At 41.7% G+C, this 19,880-nt stretch overlaps 1 protein-coding gene across 1 annotated transcript in view; it reads left to right on the plus strand.

Annotated features, from left to right (window-relative positions):
• LOC112620166 (S-adenosyl-L-methionine-dependent tRNA 4-demethylwyosine synthase) overlaps positions 1-19,880 on the plus strand; it is a 254,738-nt gene that overhangs the window by 206,259 nt on the left and 28,599 nt on the right. The window contains exon 15 of the mRNA XM_025378411.1: positions 4,259-4,426. Within this exon, the coding sequence (XP_025234196.1) occupies positions 4,259-4,426 (168 nt within the window). The remainder of the gene's footprint in view (positions 1-4,258; positions 4,427-19,880) is intronic.

Here is a 19,880-nt window from a genome sequence, read left to right on the forward strand (position 1 = left end):
TGTGTAATTTCTAAAGAAAGGAGGTTTATTGGCTCATGGTTCTGCAGGCTCTACAAGAAGCCTGGTGCCAGCAGCTGCTTGTGGTGAGGGCCACAGGCCGCTTTCAATCATGGCAGAAGGCAGAGAAAGAGACAGATGGACAGACAGAGAGACAGACAGATGGATACTGCCCTTGTGACCCAAACACCTCCCATTGGGCTCCACCCCCAACACTGGGGATCACATTTCAGCATGAGGTTTGAAGGCTCAAATATCCACAGTATAGCAGCCCCCATCTCCTAGGGCAGTGGGGTGGGTCCGAAAGCCACCAGGTTGTAAAAGTGTGGGTTATGCTTTTCACTGCAAACTCCAAAGATGTGTAAATGGTCCTGTTCTTCACGAACATTCTTGGGGTCTGCTTGTCACTCCTCAGCCTGCAGATTCTGGCGTGAGTGACTTGGCTTTTCCATCACCACGCTGTACCCATCTGTTTTCTTCAGACTGTTCTTTATTCAGAGTTTTGGGCGAAAAACTTGCTGCTTCTGATAAATGGAGTTGGGGGTGAGGGTGAGAGTGGGTGAGAAGGTGGCAGACAGCTGTGATATGAAGAGAAGGTTTTTTAGATAATTCTGTGCTGAGGAATAAAGTCAGGACAAGCCATCGGTAGACTAGAGGGTAAGATGAAGTGGGGCAGTCACAGCAGAGAGAACACCAGACAGAGCCATTGGGTGCCTAACTAAGTGAGAGCTCGGGGTCCCTGAGGTGACCCCCACTCTAAGTCACCAAGACCATTTTCTGCTTAGAGCATTTCTGTCACAGTGCAGGCTCTGGCTCTGTGATTGACTCAGGAAGTTACCCAGGACTGCTTCCCTCAGAGGATTTTGTTGTTGTCGTTGTTTGGGTTTTGTTTTGTTTTGTTTTGTTTTGTTTTGAGACAGAGTCTCGCTCTGTTGCCCGGGCTGGAGTGCAGAGGCTGGAGTGCAGAGGCGCGATCTCAGCTCACTGCAATCTCCGCCTCCCAGGTTCGAGCGATTGTCCTGCCTCAGCCTCCCAAGTAGCTGGGATTACAGGTGAGCACCACCGTGCCCAGCCAATTTTTGTATTTTTAATAGAGACGGGGTTTCACCATGTTGATAAGGCTGGTCTCGAATTCCTGACTTCAAGTGGTCTGCCCGCCTCAGCCTCCCAAAGAACTGGGATTACAGGCATGAGCCACTGTGCCTAGCCTCTTCAAAGGGTTTTATCTGGCTAAAATGAGAAATGTTATGTGAAAATACCATAAAGCATCATAGAGTCGTAAGGAATGGTGGAGTCATGATAATGAACCACAGCAGGCATTCTCTCATTCCATTCCCAAACTAAATCTCCCCTCAGTGTTTCATGGCTATTTTTGCTGTGTAATAAAATATTAAAATATTTTCAAAAGCTGTTCTCACGAAGACAAGATCTTATCTAACAACTCTGTGATTCAGTGAACTAACTTTTTAAATATTAAAAAGGAAGTCCTTTGAAGTAGCTACTGCATACATGGTGGTTTGTGTAATCCACATATAAGCAGTATTTAAATTGAGGTAGAGTACACTTTTATGACTAATTTGGCTTATCAATACATCATTTTCATGTTTTTTATGCACTTGGGTAAAGCTAGCAGTTTTTCAGCCATGCTTTCATAATGATTGCTTGAACCATGTCATTATTTGCCTTTTTTTCTTCACCTTAAGCTCTGTTACTGAGCAAAAGGGGCTCACTGCCTGATGCTCTGGAAGCCAATACTAATTGACATAGGGTTTTTGAGGGGGAAAAAAAAACTTTTTTATTGCAAGTCAACTAATAAAGAGACACTAAGTCCAGCTCAAATTTGTCTTCCTGTGCAGGCTTTAAGGCAATGATTTTATCAGGAGATGGATTCTCGGATTAGTAAGTGATTAGTGGAAGGAAAGGGGAGATCTGAAAAGTCCTCGGACACGCGCAGTTGGCTATTTCATCATGCTTCCTCATGGATTATATATGCAAATTCAGGCAGAGTTAGTATGAAATGTGTTGGAAATTTGGGCTGTGACGTCAGCAAGCTCTTTCTACTCAGACTCCATTGGCCATGTTGGTTCCAACCAATTTCAGCCAGTTTTTTTTTTTTAATCTCATAAGCAGAGGGAGTTTCAGCATTTTAGCAAGTTGTTTATTTTCTTATACTGCCATCCTGCAAACACAAGAATTTCTGTTAGTCGTTGGTTTCTTTAACTCTTTAGGGCACAGTTTCAGCTCCAACTCTGTTTAATGAATCTTCTAAATCACTGGGCAAGCTGAGAAGATTCTCTTGTTTATTGTAATTAAGCGGGGTGGCTGTGGTTTATATTCCACAAAGGCCATCTCAGTTTAGTGCACCAGTAATCTTTCTGAACAGCTGTCTTGAGTCGAGTGTTTGGCAAAGCTCATGTGAATCTTCATCCAGGTCCCAGCTCTGCCATCAGGGTCAGGGTCACTCTGGTCATTTGTTGGTTTTTAAAAATTCAGTGTTGGCCAGGCACGGTGGCTCACGCCTGTAATCCCAGCACACGGGAGGCCGAGATGGGCAGATCACTTGAGGTCAGGAGTTCAAGACCAGCCCTGGCCAACATGGCGAAACCCCATCTCTACTAAAAATACAAAAATTAGCTGGGCATGGTGGCACGTGCCTGTATTCCCAGCTACTTGGGAGGCTAAGTCAGGAGAATCGCTTCAACCCAGGAGGTGGAGGCTGCAGTGAGCTGAGATCACACCACTGCACTCCAGCCTGGGCAACAAGAATGAGACTCTTGTATCTAAAAAATAAATAAATAAATAAACAAATAAATAAATAAAATAAAATAAAATAAAATATTCAGTGTCATTCTGCATTCTCCAAATTGTCTGTGGTATGTGTGTGTGAGTCCTGTCTTTATATGTATTGGTATGTGTTTCTGTTTGTGTGTGTGTGAGAGAGACAGAATGTGTATGAGGGGTGCACATGCCTTTCTCCCAGTCCCCCCCAGTTATTCCCCACTTAGCAGAATCGTTTCTGGGATATTCAAACAAGTTGTTGAGAAAAGTTTGATTTGTGAGTATTTGAAGAGCTCACAGAGTTAAGATTTATCTCAAGAAATAAGATAAATCTTTTATTATTAGAAAAGTAATCATTTACCATTATGTAATTTACCAAATAGAGAATTTAGTTATGAAATTTTGGGCTCTTGTATGCCTGGGCTGTTAGAGAGTCCAAAAGAGTTAGACAGTTTATCTTTCTGCAGTTGTACTTAAGAAGAATTTCTATGTTGGTGAAATACATGTGTATATGTAGTTGTGTGTAAAGGTATATAGGTGCATACACAAATATATTTCCCTTTTGGCATGATTGTCTATACAACCACATTCAAAGTGCATTACAAAATGAATTCCTTAAAGAATAATTTTAGGCCAGGTGTAGTGGCTCACACCTGTGATCCCAGCACTTTTGTGAGGCTGGGGCAGGTAGATTGCTTGAGGCCAGGAATTCAAGACCAGCCTGGTCAACATGGCAAAACCCCATCTCTACTAAAAGTACAAAAATTAGCCAGGCGTGGTGGCAGGCGTCTGTAATCCCAGCTACTCGGAAGGCTGAGGCACGAGACTCTCTTGAACCCAGGAGGTGGAGGTTGTGGTGAACCGAGATCGCACCACTACACTCCAGCCTGGGCGACAGAGCAAGACTCTGTCTCAAAATAATGATAATAATAATAATAATAATAATAATAATAATAATTTTAAAGGGATCCTTACCTGGTACTTTAAGGAAAAAGTTTGCCAGTTTCAATCTCAATTATACTAGAAAATGGAAGCTCAGCTTATTTTCCCAGTGAATCAATTACTTGGTCAGTGAATTTTTGTGAGTGTCCACTATGTCCCCATTATTATCCTAAGGGGTGATAACCCCTTCAGAATTCCTCAGTTATAGTGCACAGATGAATCTGAATCAAAAAACATGCTATTGATTCAAATACATTATTGTGACCAGACAGCATAGATTGTGACAACTGTAGAAAGCACAGGTACTTAAGCCCCAGCAATGTCATAGAGTAGCGAGAGCATCAGCCTGCTGTCTTTGTCAGTAGCTACTTGTATGGTCTCCTAAGCAGATTTTATCGTCTCTATGTTCACTTCCTTCACTGTAAAATGCGGACTGGATTGCATTGGATGACCTCAGGAAGGCTTTCTGGCTCTGAAAGTCTTCTTCTATGACATGCAGGTAGGTCTGTAGTCATCTCTGATGGTTATACTGTTTCTACAGGGTGTTACCTACTGCGGAGAAAGTTCAGCAAGCAGTCTTACCATGGCCCATGTGCCCTGGCATGAGGAAGTGGTACAGTTTGTCCGCGAGCTGGTGGATCTGATCCCTGACTATGAAATTGCATGTGAACACGAACACTCTAATTGCCTCCTGATAGCACACAAAAAGGTAAGAATAACTCAAACATGGATTCTTCTGTTCCCCGACCCTGCTGTTCTTTCCTTCTCTTCTCTCTTTATTTTCCTCTTACATTGTTATAGGTATTATTTGCTTGTTTACTACCTTTCCTAAAACAAAAATAAGAAAGCACTAAATTCTGTCTGCTGGGCTCATAAACTCTTTTCTGTGTGAAATTGCTTCTTGTTTAGCCCTCCTCTCGACATCTTGAAGTACTTTCTGGTTTGCAGTTTTTAGAAGGTGCATGCTAACAAAACAAAGCAAAATATCCTTGTGATAACCTCTAGTCCTTTCCTGGAATGACAGGGAAAAGCTAAAATAGTAAATAGTCCCCATATGAGTTTCTAGCTGTCAGAAGCAATATTGAGGTATCTATCAAATTTTAGATTGCTTGAATCTTGGCATCTGGAGAATTTTGTTTGGGATTTTAGTTTATAACACTATTTCCATTTTTCCCCTTTAGTCCTTTTATTAGATAGAACAAGTACATGAATCTAGTATCTTTCTTAAGTAAATAACTCCTAGCAAAGGAAAAATCCAGTTCTTGATAGAGGTGGGCCACTGAAATAATTTGTTAATTTTCTGGAGAAGTTCTGGAAAATTTCTTAGTCTTTATTTCTTTAAATACATATTCTTTCTCATTATATTTTCTCCTCTGGGACTCCAATTAAACATATGTTAGACGTCACTATATTTAGTTTTTTATATCTCTTGCCTTCTCATTTGTATTTTTTTGCTTTTGTCTCACCATCTCTCCATGTTTCATTTTGGGTAGTTTCTATTGATTCATATTCCAGTTCACTAAGTTTTGCTTCAGCTGTGTCTCCTATGCTATTAAATTCAACCATTAATTTCTTAACTTTAGATTTCATGTTTTTTAATTGTGTAATTTCTGCTTGGTTTGTTTATTTCAAAAATGCTATTTTGTATAATTTCTATTTCCCTGCTGAAGTTTTCAAGCTTGGGTTTTATCTTCTTGAGTACTGGAAGTGAGTTGTTTTATGGTTTGCATCTGATAATTCCAATGTCTAAAGTTTCTGTGGCCGTGTGTCTGTTGTCTGTCATTTCTGCAGGTTCTCATTCATGTTGCCTTGTCTTCTCCCGTGCCTTGTTACCTGTGATTGCGTTCTGTATGTTGTATTTAGAAGATTATTTCTAGAAATGAAGTCAAGCCTAGGATCAGATCTCTCCTGAGGTGTTTGAAATATGTGATTTAACCCTCTCAGTTTTTCCATATGGAAACTGAGGTCTGAATGGTGAAGAGACTGGCTTAAATGGCTGTGTCAAACTAGAATCACAGCCTTCTCTCCCTCTAGTCCATTGATCTTTTGTATACTACAGGGCATCTTTCGAAACCATTGGCAGTATTCAAAGGAACATTTAAAACAGGACAATTTAATTTTAGTCTAATACTTTACTTCAGTCTGTAAGATTTCTTCTCTATTCCCATGAGGATAGAGGAAATCGATAGCAACTGTCTCATTCAAGCCAATTCAGTTCTTTGAGTGTTTATTGAGTGCCTGCTGAGTTCTGGACACCAGGCTGTGCAGCAAGGGACTCAGTGCTCAGACATGAAGAATGGAAAGCCACAGGGTTAATTGCAAAGTAGACTTGGCACAAATCTTACACCACCACTTGTTAACTAGGTGACTTTGTGCAAGTTCTTTCCTCTTTCTGTAGTGTGATGAATGAGAAGAGATTATATGTGGAGTCAGATTGATTAGAGGGCTTTAATCTTGGCCCTTATCTCTTTTTAGCTTTTCATCTGGAAAATGGGCATATTGCTAGCCAAGGCCATTGCTATGAAACACTTAACACAGCACCTAGCTCATAGCATGATTCAGTTATTGCTGCTTCAGTTATTGTTATTTTTATAAAACCACCTAATTTGGCAAATGCTTAATATGTGACAGACACTCTCAAGTGTATTTTTAAATCCTCACAGCATCCCTGTAACGTAGGTACTATCGAGACCTCTGTTTTTTTTTTTTTTTTTTTTTTTTTTAAAGATGGAATCTTGCTCTGTTGCACAGGCTGGAGTGCAGCGATGCAACCTCGGCTCACTGGAACCTCTGCCTCCCCGCTTCAAGCGCTTCTCCTGCCTTAGCCTCCTGAGTAGCTGGGACTACATGCGTGAGCCACCACACCGGCTAATTTTTGTATTTCCAGTAGAAATGGTGTTTCACCATGTTAGCCAGGCTGGTCTCGAACTCCTGACCTCAAGTGATACGCCTGTCTCAGTCTCCCAAAGTGCTGGGATTACAGGCATGGGCCACCACGCCCAGCCTGACCTCTGTCTTATGGATGAGAAATTGACACATCAAGGGGTTCAGTAACTTGCCCAAGATGAAACAGCCAGTAAGGAGGAGAAATGGGATTTAAGCCCTGGCATCTGACTCCAGAGCCTGTATTCCCTTCTTTCCTTCCTTCTTTCTTTTTCTTTTGTTTTAAACTTGGAAATTATTTCAAATTTACAAAAAAGTACGATGATAAAAATAGAACAAAGGACACAGATTTGCAAAATCACCTGTTACCATTTTTCTGCCATTTGCTTGTTCTCTTGCTCTCTCTCTTGTGCTCTTGTTCTCTCTCCCTCTCTCTCCCTCCTTTCCACACTCCCCCCCGCCCCCAGCCCCCCAGCATACACATGCACACATCTGTCTTTTCTGAGCCATTTGAGGAAATGTTGCATTGGTCATGGTCCTTTGCCCTAAATGTTTCAGTGTGAATTTCTTAAGACTAGGAATATTTTCTCTTATAACTTACACAATACAGTTATCAACTTCAAAACTGTAAACTGATACATGACTTTAATCTACTATCCATATTCACATTTTGTCAGTTCAACTTGTAATGTCCTTTATAGCATTTCCCCCTCCAGTTCAGGATCTACTCTGCAGGAGTCAGCAAACTTTGTTTATAAAGAAAATATGGGCCGGGTGTGGTGGCTCATGCCTGTAATCCCAGCACTTTGGGAGGAAGGCTGAGGCGGGCAGATCACTTGAGGTCAGGAGTTCGAGACCAGCCTGGCCAACATAGCGAAACCCCATCTCTAATAAAAATACTAAAATTAGCTGGATGTGGTGGCAGGGGCCTGTAATCTCAGGTACTCAGGAAGCTGAGGCAGGAGAATCGCTTGAACCCGGGAGGTGGAGGTTGCAGTGAGTCGAGCCTGGGTGACTGCACTCCAGCCTGGGCGACAGGGTGAGACTCCATCTCAAAAAAAAAAAAGATACAAAGTAAATATTTTAATTTTTATATAAAGTAAATATTTGAGGTTTGCAAGGCACATATAGTCTCTGTCAGATATTCTTTGCTTGTTTACTCATTTTACAATCTCTTAAAAATGCAAAGACTGTCCTTAAAACAGGTCTGTGAGCTAAATGTGGCCAGATTGGGCCTACCAGCCACAGTTACCCAATCCCTAATTTAGGCAGATACTACATTTTCTTCTCATGTCTCTGTAGTCACCTTCAATTTGGAACATTTCCACAGTCTTCCTTTGTCTTTTATGATGTTGCTATTTTAAAAGAATACAGTTTCCCCCCTTCCCTTTCTTTTAATAGAAATATTTCTTGGTGAGGTGCAGTGGCTTACACCTGTAATCCTAGAACTTTGGGAGGCTGAGGCAGGTGGATCCCTTGACCCCAGGAGTTCAAGACCACTCTGGGCAACATAGTGAGACCCCATCGCAATTTAAAAACAGAAAAATTTCCTAGGCGTGATGGCACGAACCTGTAGTCCCAGCTACTTAGGGGGCTAAGGTGGAAGGATCATCTGAGCCCAGGAGGTCAAGGCTGCAGTGCGCCATGATTATGCCATTGCAGTTGAGTCTGGGCAACAGAGCGAGACTATCTCAAAAAAAAAGGAAATGTTTTTTGTTTTATATTTGCCTGATTTTTCCTTGTGGCTAGATTGAAGTTGTACATCCTCAGATGGAATACTGCGTTGGTGGTGTGTCCTTTTCAGAGTGTCACACTTGGTACCTGGTGTCCATGTCTTCCTCATTAGTGGTGATGATTTTGTTCAGCCAACAACTTTTACCCTGTTTCTCTCCTTTGCACGTAATAAGCTATCTATGAAAAGGTACCATAAGACTATGCAGTATCTCGCTTCTTACCAAAATTTCCCCATAGATTTAGCATTTATTGATGGTTCCTGCCTGATAAAATGTTTTATTGATTGTAAAATATTGATTTTTGTAACTGTACCACTCCTTCCACATTTACCTTCAGCATTCTACTATAAACAAAAGCCCTCCCTTGCTTCCCATTTATTTATTTATTTATTTATCAGTATGGACTCAGGAATTCTATTTTTTGTTCCAGTGGGTTACTGGAACTGTACTGATTTTAAACCACTCTCCTATACTCCCTGTTCCTCTCTCTCTGTCTCTCCGTTCTTTCTAATTAAATCCCTCATATCCTTATTCAAAATTGATACTAATAGTATTGCTTTCAAGGCCATTATCAAGATTAAAAGTAACATATTTAAAGTACCTAGAAGGATTCCAGCCTGGGCGACAGAGTGAGACTCCATCAAGAAAGAAAGAGAGAGAGAAAGAGAAGAAGAGAAGAGCGGGAGGGAGGATGGAAGGAAAGAAGGAAGGAAAAAGTAGAAAGAAAGAACTTAGAAGGGAACCTGAAGTGAAATAGGCAGTTAATAAATAGTTGTTACTGCTGCTTTTATGGGTCTTCCCCTACCCACAAGGAGCTCGCAGTTTAGTGAGGAAAACGACTGAAAATCAGTGTGATCAGTGCACAACCAGACATGGCACCAAGTGTGCACCAGGACAGAGGAGAGAATCTGAGATAGACCCTCATTATTCTCTATAATGTTTGTTGAATACCCATGTGTGTCAGGCACATGGGTGTTCTGAGAATACAGAGGACTGGGTACTCTAAGATTACAAAGATGAGTAAACAGTGGTCCCTGTATTTGTCCATTTTCACGCTGCTGATAAAGACATACCTGAGACTGGGTAATTTATAAAGGAAAAGAGGTTTAATGGACTCACAGTTCCACATGGCTGGGGAGGCCTCACAATCATAGTGGAAGGCACATCTCTTAGATGTTGGCAGACAAGAAAGAAAAGAGCACCAAGCGAAAGAGGTAACTCCCTATAAAACCATCAGATCTCATGAGACTTATTGACTACCACAAGAACAGTATGGGGGAAACCACCACATGATTCAGTTATCTCACACCAGGTCCTTCCCACAACACGTGGGAATTACGGGAACTACCATTCAAGGTGAGATTTGGGTGGGGACACAGTCAAACCATATCAGTTCCTGCCTTCAAGAATGGTCTAACAGAAAAAGACAAATATCTTAAAAAAAAAAAGTGCTGAGAATGTAATCAGAGCTATGATGGAAGAATGGAATGGAGCTCAATGAGTGCATTCTGAGGACTACTTGGTCCCATCAGGAGAGGCTTCACAGAGGAGGAGCCATTTACCTGGATCTTAAATGATGGCTGAGGTAGGAAAAACATTTGAGCAGAAGCAGTACAAGCAGAAGTCCAAGGAGATGCACGGAGACATGGCACATTGAGAACCACAAGTAGTTTGGGATGGCTGAAGGTCAAGAGAAGGGTTGCAGGGGAAGGAGATTATTAGGTAGGGTTAAGATCACAGATAGCATTGAATGGCATCCTAAATGTCATTTTCCCTAAAGGGCATGGGGAGGCACTGGAGAGCTTTTGGTAGGGAAGTGCCACAATCAAGATTTGTGTTTCAGAAAAAATTGGCAGCATTACAGGGGATGGATTGAAAAGCTGTAAGACAGAGAAACCAGTTAAAACACTGTTGTGATAGCCAGCTGTGGTGTCATGTGCCTGTAGTCTCAGCTACTCAGGAGGCTGAGGCAGGAGACTCACTTGAGTCCAGGAGTTCTAGCTCAGCCTGGACAACATAGTGAGACCCTCCTCCATATCTAAAACAACAACAACAACAAACCTGTTATAACCCTCAGGTCCAGCAATCTGAGGGTGAAATGGGGGTCTGAGACAAAGGCTGTGATGAGTGAGAATAGTGAGTGGTAGACCTGGCAAAGTATTAAATGAGGACCATTAATGAGTGTGCAGGTTCAGGCATGACTCCCTGGCCTCTAACCTGGGAAACAGGTGATTGTGAATGTGTCTTCCACGGAGATGATGTTACTTGCATATTTATTTTTCATGTAGGTAGAGAGTGAATGGATTGACTCTGCGATGTCAGGAAGAAATTCCAGCAAAGATATAGATACCACATTATGGAGTCCAGATTATGAGAAGTTGTCCTTAGAATGCCCAGAGTGAGACAGATGGTCCAGGTGACCATCCAAAATGCTTTGAAATTAATTACTTAAACACCACGGATACCCTAACGTGGAGGTTTCCAACTTGCACATTCATAGTGCTCTAGTGCCTCAATAGCTTTTTCACAAGACCTGTAGGTCAAAAGAAATACCTAGCAGTTCTATTTGTTATGACATCATCGAAAGAAATGTGACACAGCCTAATGTTGAAACTAGGAACTCTCTCAAGCTGGTAGTTGATGGAATGCCCAACAGATGTCCAGTGTCACTGCGTTCCTCTTTAAAATTCAAGATGCCTTGCAGTGTCCCAGTGAGTACTGTGCTCCCACTGCTTGGGAACCATGGCCATGAGGAAATAATACAGAAACCCATCCAAAAAGTAAAACAAGGCTCATTTAGATTCCTTCCAATTATGTGTTTTCTGGCGCTTCTTTTCCTTTTTCTGATATCAGAGTATGCAGATCTTGTCATTTTTCAGCCATGGCCTCTCTATTCTTATACTAGTGTCTAGCGAAAGATGAAAATATGGTACCACTTCCTAGGAAATAGTCACTTCTCAGGCCTGGTCCATTGGCCCTTTCTTTAAGCTCCTGAGCTGAGTCAGGTGATCCGAAACCAGAGAGGTCCAAATCATCAAATACCTGTTTGTCATTCTCTGCTTTCTCAGAAGATTGCTCAATTTATTTTTTTATTTTAGAGACGGGGTCTCATCTCACTCTGTCACCCAGGCTGGAGTGCAGTGGCGTGAACATGGCTCATTGCAACCTCAACCTCCCAAGCTCAAGCAGTCCTCCTGCTTCAGCCTCTCGAGGAGTAGCTGGGACTATAGGCGTGAGCCACCATGCCCAGATAATTTTTAAATTTTTTTATTGAGATGGGTTCCCACTGTGTTGGCCAGGCTGCTGTCAAACTCCTGGGCTCAAGCACCCTCCTACCTCGGCCTCCCAAAGTGCTGGGATTACAGACATGAGCCACTGTGCCCGGCCTCAATTTCTACTAATAATCCCGGGACTTCTGAAAGAGAGTGCAAGCTGCTGCAGTCATGTTGAATGAAGGACTACTCTCCTATTGTTGTACCAAGATAGCCACAAAAGAAAACTGAATACCAAGTCTTTACTTTAAAACAATTATAGATTCATAGGAAGCTGCAAAATGGTACGGAAAGGTCTCAGGTACCCTTCACGTAGTTTTTCCCAGTGATAACATCTTACATGATCATAGTATGTTATCAAAATCAGGAAATAGACATTAATACAACCCATCGACCTTATTCAGATTTCATCAATTTTAAATGCACTCACATGTGTGTGTTTAGTTCTATGCTGTTTTATGTGTAGATTTATGTAGCCATCACCACGACCCAGATAGAAAACTGTTCTATCACCACAAAGATCTTTCTCACACTTCCTTTGTCGTCCAATACCAACTATCCCTAGCCTCTGGCGACCACTAATCTCCTCTCCATCTCTGTAATTTTCTCATTGGAAGAAGGATATATAAGCAGAAGTTTACTCTATCTGACAATAATAGAGCCACTTCAGCTTTCTTTTGATCAATGTTTGCATGGCATATGTTTTTCTGTCCTTTGCCTTTCAACCTGCCTGTATCATTATATTCGAAGTGAGTTTCTTATAGGCAACATACAGTTGTCATACTTTTTTAGTCTACTCTGCCAATCTATTTTAGAATTCCATTTTTATTTCTCTGCACTGTTGTTGAGTGCGTCTCCTCGTATAGACTTTTTAGTGGTTGATTTACATATTACATTATGCATATATAATATATCACAGTCTACTAGTGTCAACATGTTAGCAGTTTGAGTGAAATGTGGAAACTTTACCTCTCTTAAATCTCTTTTCCCTCCCTTACTTACAATGTCTTAGATGTTTCCTGCACCTACAGTGAAAATCACATGGCATCCTATTACAATTTTTGCTTCAACTATCAAAGATAACTTAGAAAACTCAAGAGAAGAAGAGTTTATTGTATTTACTCATATTCTTACTCCTTCTGTTGTTCTTTCTTTCTTCCAGATGGTCCAAGTTTCCTTTGGAATCTTCCCCATCTGTTTGAAGAACTTCCTTTAGCAATTCTCTTAGAGCCAGTGTGATAGCAACCAGTCCTCTTAGTTTTCCTTCATCTGCCACTGTCTTGGTTTCCTCTCCGTTCCTGAAGGATATTTTTGGTAGGTAAAGTATTCTGGATTGACAGTTCTTTTCTTTCCTTCTGGCTTCTCTGGTATCTGATGAAAAATCCTTTGTCATTTAGTTGTTTTTCTCCTTTAGGTAAGATGTTTCTCTCTCCCTGCTTTCAAGATTTTTAAAAATATTCAGGTCTTTAGTTTTCAGAAGTTTGATTACAGGTTGCCTTGGCCTGGGTTTCTTTGGGTCTGTTGTTTTGGAGGCATGCTCAGCTTCCTGAATCTGCAGGTATATGCCCTTTACAAATTGGGGAAGTTTCTAGTTGTTCTCTAGATACTTTTTTCAGCCTCATCTGATTTCTCTTCTCTTTTTACATCTCTAATGATACAAATGTTAGATTTTTTTTGTTATGGTCCCACAGGTATCTGAGGCTTTGTTTCTCTTTTAGTCTCTCTGTTTTTTAGACTCTTGTTCTAACTTTAGATTGATTCATTCTGTCTTTTTACTCTTCTATTCTGTTGAACCATTTATTATTTTAGTTATTATATTTTTCAGTTCTAAAATTTCCATTTGATTATTTTCCTATTTCTATTTAACTATTTCTCCTTCCTTCCTTCCGTCTCTCGTCTCTCTTCTCTTCTCTTCTCTTCTCTTTTGTTTTATTTCTTCTTCTTTTTTGTTTTTTTGAGAAACAGAATCTCACTCTGTCATCCAGGCTGGAATCCAATGGCACAATCTCGGCTCACTGCAACCTCTGCCTCCCGAGTTCAAGTGATTTTCCTGCCTCAGCCTCCTGAATAGCTGGGATTACATGGAGCCATACCACCAGGCCCAGCTAATTTTTTAATTTTTGTTAGAGATGGGGTTTCACCATGTTGGCCAGGCTGGTCTTGAACTCCTGGCTTCCGGTGATCCACCCACCTCAACCTCCCTGGGATTACAGGCATGAGCCACCGCACCCAGCCAACTTTCTGTTTCTTGTGTCTGTTTTTAATTGCTCATTGAAGCACATTTATGATGGCTACTTTAAAATCTTAATGAGATAATTCCAACACATACCATGTTGGCATGTTTTGATTGTCTTTTCTCATTCAAATTGAGATTTTCCTGTTTCTTGGTATGATAAGTGATTTTCAGTTGTTTCCCAGACATTTTGGGTGTTATGTTAGGAGACTCTGGATCTTATTTATTAATAAATCTTCTGCCTTAGCCGGCCTCCTTTGACACTGCACTATGCGGATGGCTGAGAGGGTGTTACCTCCTTACTTCCAGGGAGAGGTAAAAGTCCAGTTGCCCTCTCAGCTTCTATTGACGTACTGTAGGAAGGGTGCCTTGTTACTTCCAAGTGAGGGCAGAAGTTCTGGCTCCTGTCAGCCTCCTGTGATACCCTTCTGATGAGGAAGGGAGAGCCATCTTGTGACTGTTCCCCCCTTAGACTCCACTGACATTATAGGATGGAGGTGGGGGGCCCTTATTGCTGCTGGGTGGTGGTAGAAGTCCTGGTTCTCCACTAAGCTTCTTCTGACACCACTCGAGTGTGTGGGGGAGAGGTGCCTTGTTACTGCTAGGTAGAGTGAAAGTCCAGGCTTCCTGTATAGTCTGTATGACATTAGAGGAGGAGGACAGGATTCCCCACTCACCTTCTCTGATACCTCCCTGGTAGCAGGAGTCGAGAGGGGTACCTCGTTACAGCCAGGTGAAGGTGGGAGTCTGAGTTCCCCACTCAGCATTTGCTGACTGGATGGGAATGAGGCCAGTTTTTCTCATGGCCTAGGGTAGTTATTGTCTAAAAGCCTTCTGTCTTACTAGGCTGCCCTGTTCCTGCTGTCCTAAGACAGCAGCCTTTACTTGGGACTCTTTGTTTTTTTTTTAATCCAATAATTGTCCACAGCCATTGGTGTTTCTGGTTTGCAGCCCAGTCCAGGATATCTGAGCCAAAAATAAAACTGAAAAAACTCACCACTATGTTGTTCCTCAGATCCCAAGGCCCCTAGCCAGTGTGCCTTCTTATCTCTACCTTTGAGAATCTTTTTGCTTGCCTTATATATAATATTCTTTATTTTTAGCTGCACTTAGCAGGCAGAATAGGGAGAGGTACGTCTACTCCATCTTGTCCAGAACCAGACATTATACCACTGTAGAGTTGGGGTTCGCATCTTGCTAGTGAACAGTAATGCCAATCCAGATGGGACTCTTTGATATTGGTAGGTTATTTCCAGGTGAACTCATTTTCTTTATTTGATTGAAAAGTGTTGTCCAGTTCAGGTTGTATGGCTGCTGTTGCAGTGTTACTGGAAAGAATTTCCTGACACTTACGTGAAAACATATTTTCCTAATCCTAATCAGATCTCATCAGATCCCATTTAATAAGTAGGCTAGCAATTTACTCTACGGATACTAGTGTTTAAAAGCAGAGATGTAGCCGGGCACGGTGGCTCACGCCTATAATCCCAGCACTTTGGGAGGCCGAGGCAGGCAGATCACCTAAGGTCAGGAGTTCGAGATCAGCCTGGCCAACATGATGAAACCCTGGCTTCACTAAAAATACAAAACTTAGCTGGATGTGGTGATTGGCACCTGTAATCCCAACTACTCAGGAGGCTGAGGCAGAAAAATTGCTTGAACCTGGGAGGCGGAGGTTGCAGTGAGCCAAGATTGTGCCACTGGGCGACAGAGTGAGACTCTGTCTCAAAAAATGAATAAATGAATAAATGAATAAATAAATAAATAAATAAATAAAATGAAGTAGAGATGTAACTAAAAGACAAAGGAAAGAAGCAGGAAAGGAGCAAAACAAACCCTAAAGACTAGAAGAATCCACTAAAATCATCATACAATCCATACATAACCAAGAGCAGATATCAACTATTCAACATCCTCCTTGTTTATGCTGTTCATTCCAAGCTTATTGTTTCTCTACATTTTGGAACATGTGACATCTCACATAACATGCAAGAGAAACATCTGATCATTTTATTGGATTTGTAATGGCCTTCACAATCAGGTCCTTTTTCATTTCATTTCATGCCCCCTCCCTGGGCTTTTAAATGGTACTGCCATATTCCTTCTTTCTTCTGTGCATTTGCTCAAGGTATTTCTTTGGCCAGAAATGCCCTCCTTTCCCTACCCACCCCAGTTCACCTTGTGTTGTGTAGTTCTGCTCTTTAAAAATTGTAAAACAAACTTCTCTTCCTTTGAGACTACTTCTGTCAGATCTATATGCACATATAACAAGGATGCCTCCTCTAGGAAGCTGTGAGTTACTAGAACACCAGGACTGTCATTCCCAGTACTTTCTTTTTTTTTTTTTTTTTTTGAGACGGAGTCTCGCTCTGTCACCCAGGCTGGAGTGCAGTGGCCGGATCTCAGCTCACTGCAAGCTCCGTTTCCCGGGTTTACGCCATTCTCCTGCCTCAGCCTCCGGAGTAGCTGGGACTACAGGCGCCCGCCACCTCGCCCGGCTAGTTTTTTTTTTGTATTTTTTAGTAGAGACGGGGTTTCATCGTGTTAGCCAGGATGGTCTCGATCTCCTGACCTCATGATCCACCCGCCTCGGCCTCCCAAAGTGCTGGGATTACAGGCTTGAGCCACCGCGCCCGGCCCATTCCCAGTACTTTCTAGAGTACCTGGTACATACCAGATTCTCGGTGTGCTTAGCAGATCAATAGACCCCTTTAGCTGCTTTCCTTTCTCATTGTCTTCCCTTCTGGAATCAGAAACTTTGTTCCGTCTTCTTTGCTAGTTTTGGTAACTACCGACCTTCTTCCTTATCATTCATTCACTCCTTCATTTATTCAGTAAATATTTACTGGGCTGAGTTTGCTATTTTATATGTCATCAGTGACCTGCTAATTGTTAAATCCAGCGACCTTTTCTCATTCACTATACCTTCCTTTTTCTGCAGCAGGAAACTGATGCCATCCATGCTTGGTGAAAGTCATCCCTATCTACTGTACTGTACTTTTTTGATTATAGTAAAATTGGCTAGCAGAAATAAGAATATTGTTACAAAGCAGAACATTGAAAATTCCCCAGTTGTGACATTTCTTTATCCACTTCACAAATTTTGTTTGCTTTTTTTTTTTTTTTTTGAGATGGAGTCTTGTTCTGTCTCCCATGCTGGAGTGCAATAGCATAATCTCAGCTCACTGCAACCTCTGCTTCCCAGGTTCAAGTGATTCTCCTGCCTCAGGATTCTCCTGGAGGTTGCAGTGAGCACAGATTGTGCCCCCAGCCTGGGCAACAGAGCCAGACCTTTTCTAAATAATATAAAATAAAACAACATACCATCTGATTCATGATACCATATAATCCAAAATGTAAAGTGATTCTTTTAAAAAAACCTACAACATTCTAGAGGGATCCCAGACATCAGTTGGATATTTACATTTACATGACCTTTAAAGATCCTGCATTAAATTTGTAAGATTTTTACAACATGATATAGCCTCTGGAGAGTGTCTTATGATCTCTATTACCCTATTCATACCTGTAATACTTCGTGATCGTTTGCAGTACAGTGACATTGTCATTGTCATATTCTATGCCACGTGCAAATCATTGCTTAATTGTAGTGAAATATTTTTGAAAATGGATGATTTATTTTAATAGCCTTCTGAGTTGTATTATGTAGATATGATGTTCAGAGTCTAGATAGCAGGGCTTCTGCATTTGATAAGAGGCAGGCTACTTAGTGGCTACGATAGTAAGTATGACTTTCAGTGGCAAAGACCGCAATTACTTTTGCACCAACATAATAGAAAGGTGCAGAAAGCTCAATGACCTTGGCTTTGAGCAGTGGAAAGACAGATCCCACTCACGTTCAGGTAAATGAGCCTACACATTTTAGTTTCAGGGTTGAGCTAGAGGGACAAGGAGATGACCACAGTTGCCTACAGGGGACGGTGGGCCTCTGTGCTTTGGAGGGGGTGGCTGGGACAAAGTGGTGCACTCAGCTGTTTCTGGGCTTTCAGCCTAGCCAGCTTAAATGTAACCTTGGTCCTATCAGTCTAGAAACTAATTAGACCATGAGAATCCAACAAGCTTTGATAATGTTAGTGCAGAAACATTGAAATTCCCTCCACATATTGGCAATATCCTAGTATAGTGGGTCACAGCCAGTGGAAGCCAAGTGATAAGTGATATATATGGCTTGCGGAATCCACATAGCAGTGTTTCAAAGCTTCATTCTTTTTGTAAAATTTTTTTTAAAATTATTTTTTGAGATAGAGTCTCGCTCTGTCACGCAGGTTGGAGTGCAGTGGCACGATCTCAGCTCGCTGCAACCTCCATCTCCCAGGTTCAAGTGATTCTCCTGCCTCAGCTGCCTGAGTAGCTGGGATTACAAGCGCGCGCCACCACGCCCGGCTAATTTTGTATTTTTAGTAGAGACAGGGTTTCACCGTGTTAGCTAGTCTGGTCTTGAACACCTGACCTCAAGTGATCCACCTGCCTTGGCCTCTCAAATTGCTGGGATCACAAGCATAAGCACTGCACCCGGCCAGTTATTACTATTATTTTCAATAGACTTTATGTTTTACAGAAGTTTTTGATTTACAGAAAAATTGAGACTGTATTATAGAGAGTTCCCATATACCCTAGATTCGCCCTATTAGCATCTTACATTGATGTGTTACAATTAGTGAGCCAATGTTGATTTATGATTGTTAACTGAAGTCCACAGTTTATTTAGATTTCCTTAGGTTTTACCTAATGTCCTTTTTCTGTTCTAGGATCCCATTATATTTAGTTGTCAATTCTCTTTAGGCTTCTCTTGGCCATGGCAGTTCTCAGACTTTCCTTATTTTTGATGACCTTGATAGCTTTGAGGAGTACTCGAGGGATTTTGTGGAATGCCCTATTATTGAAATTTGTCTGACGTTTTTCTCATAAGACTTGGGTTATGAATGTTTAGGAGGAAGATCACCAAGATGAAGTGCCATTTTCATCACATTATATCAAAGGCACGCAGCTACTGTCATCATGGCTTATGACTAACAATGCTGACCTTGATCCACCAACTGAGGCAGTATTTGTCAGGTTTCTCCACTGTCAAATTACTCCCTCCACTCCTGCTTTTCATACTGTGCTCTTTGGGAGGAAATCACTGTGTGTGGTCTGTATCCAAGAGGTACAGTGTTAGGCTTCCCGTCCTTGAGGGCCGAGTATCTATGTAAGTTATTTGGAATTCTTCCATACTGAAGGTTTGTCCCTTCTCCCTCATTTATTAACGTGGTCAGTCATATATCTATATCACTATCTCTGTCTATCCATCCATCTGTGCATCCATCCGTTATCTGTCTATCCGTCCATTCATCCATCCATCCATCCTTCATCTATCTGTCCGTCCATCCACCCATCCATCATCTGTCTGTCCATCCATCTGTCAATCATGTATAATCTGTTCGTCTACCGTCCATCCATCCATCATCTGCCTATATGTCTGTCCATCCATCCATCCATCCATCCATCCATCCATCCATCCATCCATCATCTATCTGTCCATCCATCAGTCATCTGTCATCTGTTTGCCTACCGTCCGTCCGTCCATCCATCCATCCATCCATCCATCCATCCCATCCATCCATCCATCCATCCATCCATCCATCCATCCATCCATCCATCATCTGTCTGTGTCTATCTATCCAGCTAATCTCTCTCTGTCTATTCATCCATCTATCCATCCATCCATCCATCCACCTTGTATCATCTATCCATTCATACATCATCTATCTGTCTGGGTCTGCCTGCCTGTCTGTCTGTGTGTCTATATCAGTGTGAATGCATGAATATTTATTTTTTACCTGGGGTTATAATCCAGTACTACCTTATTTCTTTTGTTGATCAAATTGTCCCAGCTTTGGCCATTTGGATCTCTTTCAGTTGGCTCCTGTGTTACTTTGCCATACCCCCATCAACATGCATGCATGTGTGTGTGTTGAGCACTTTTTTACTTTCTGGCACTACAAGATTCTCCAGGATTATCTCACACACAGATGGTCCCAA

This window comes from Theropithecus gelada, chromosome 3 (genome assembly GCF_003255815.1).
Source record: "Theropithecus gelada isolate Dixy chromosome 3, Tgel_1.0, whole genome shotgun sequence".
In the NCBI taxonomy this organism is placed as follows: domain Eukaryota; kingdom Metazoa; phylum Chordata; class Mammalia; order Primates; family Cercopithecidae; genus Theropithecus; species Theropithecus gelada.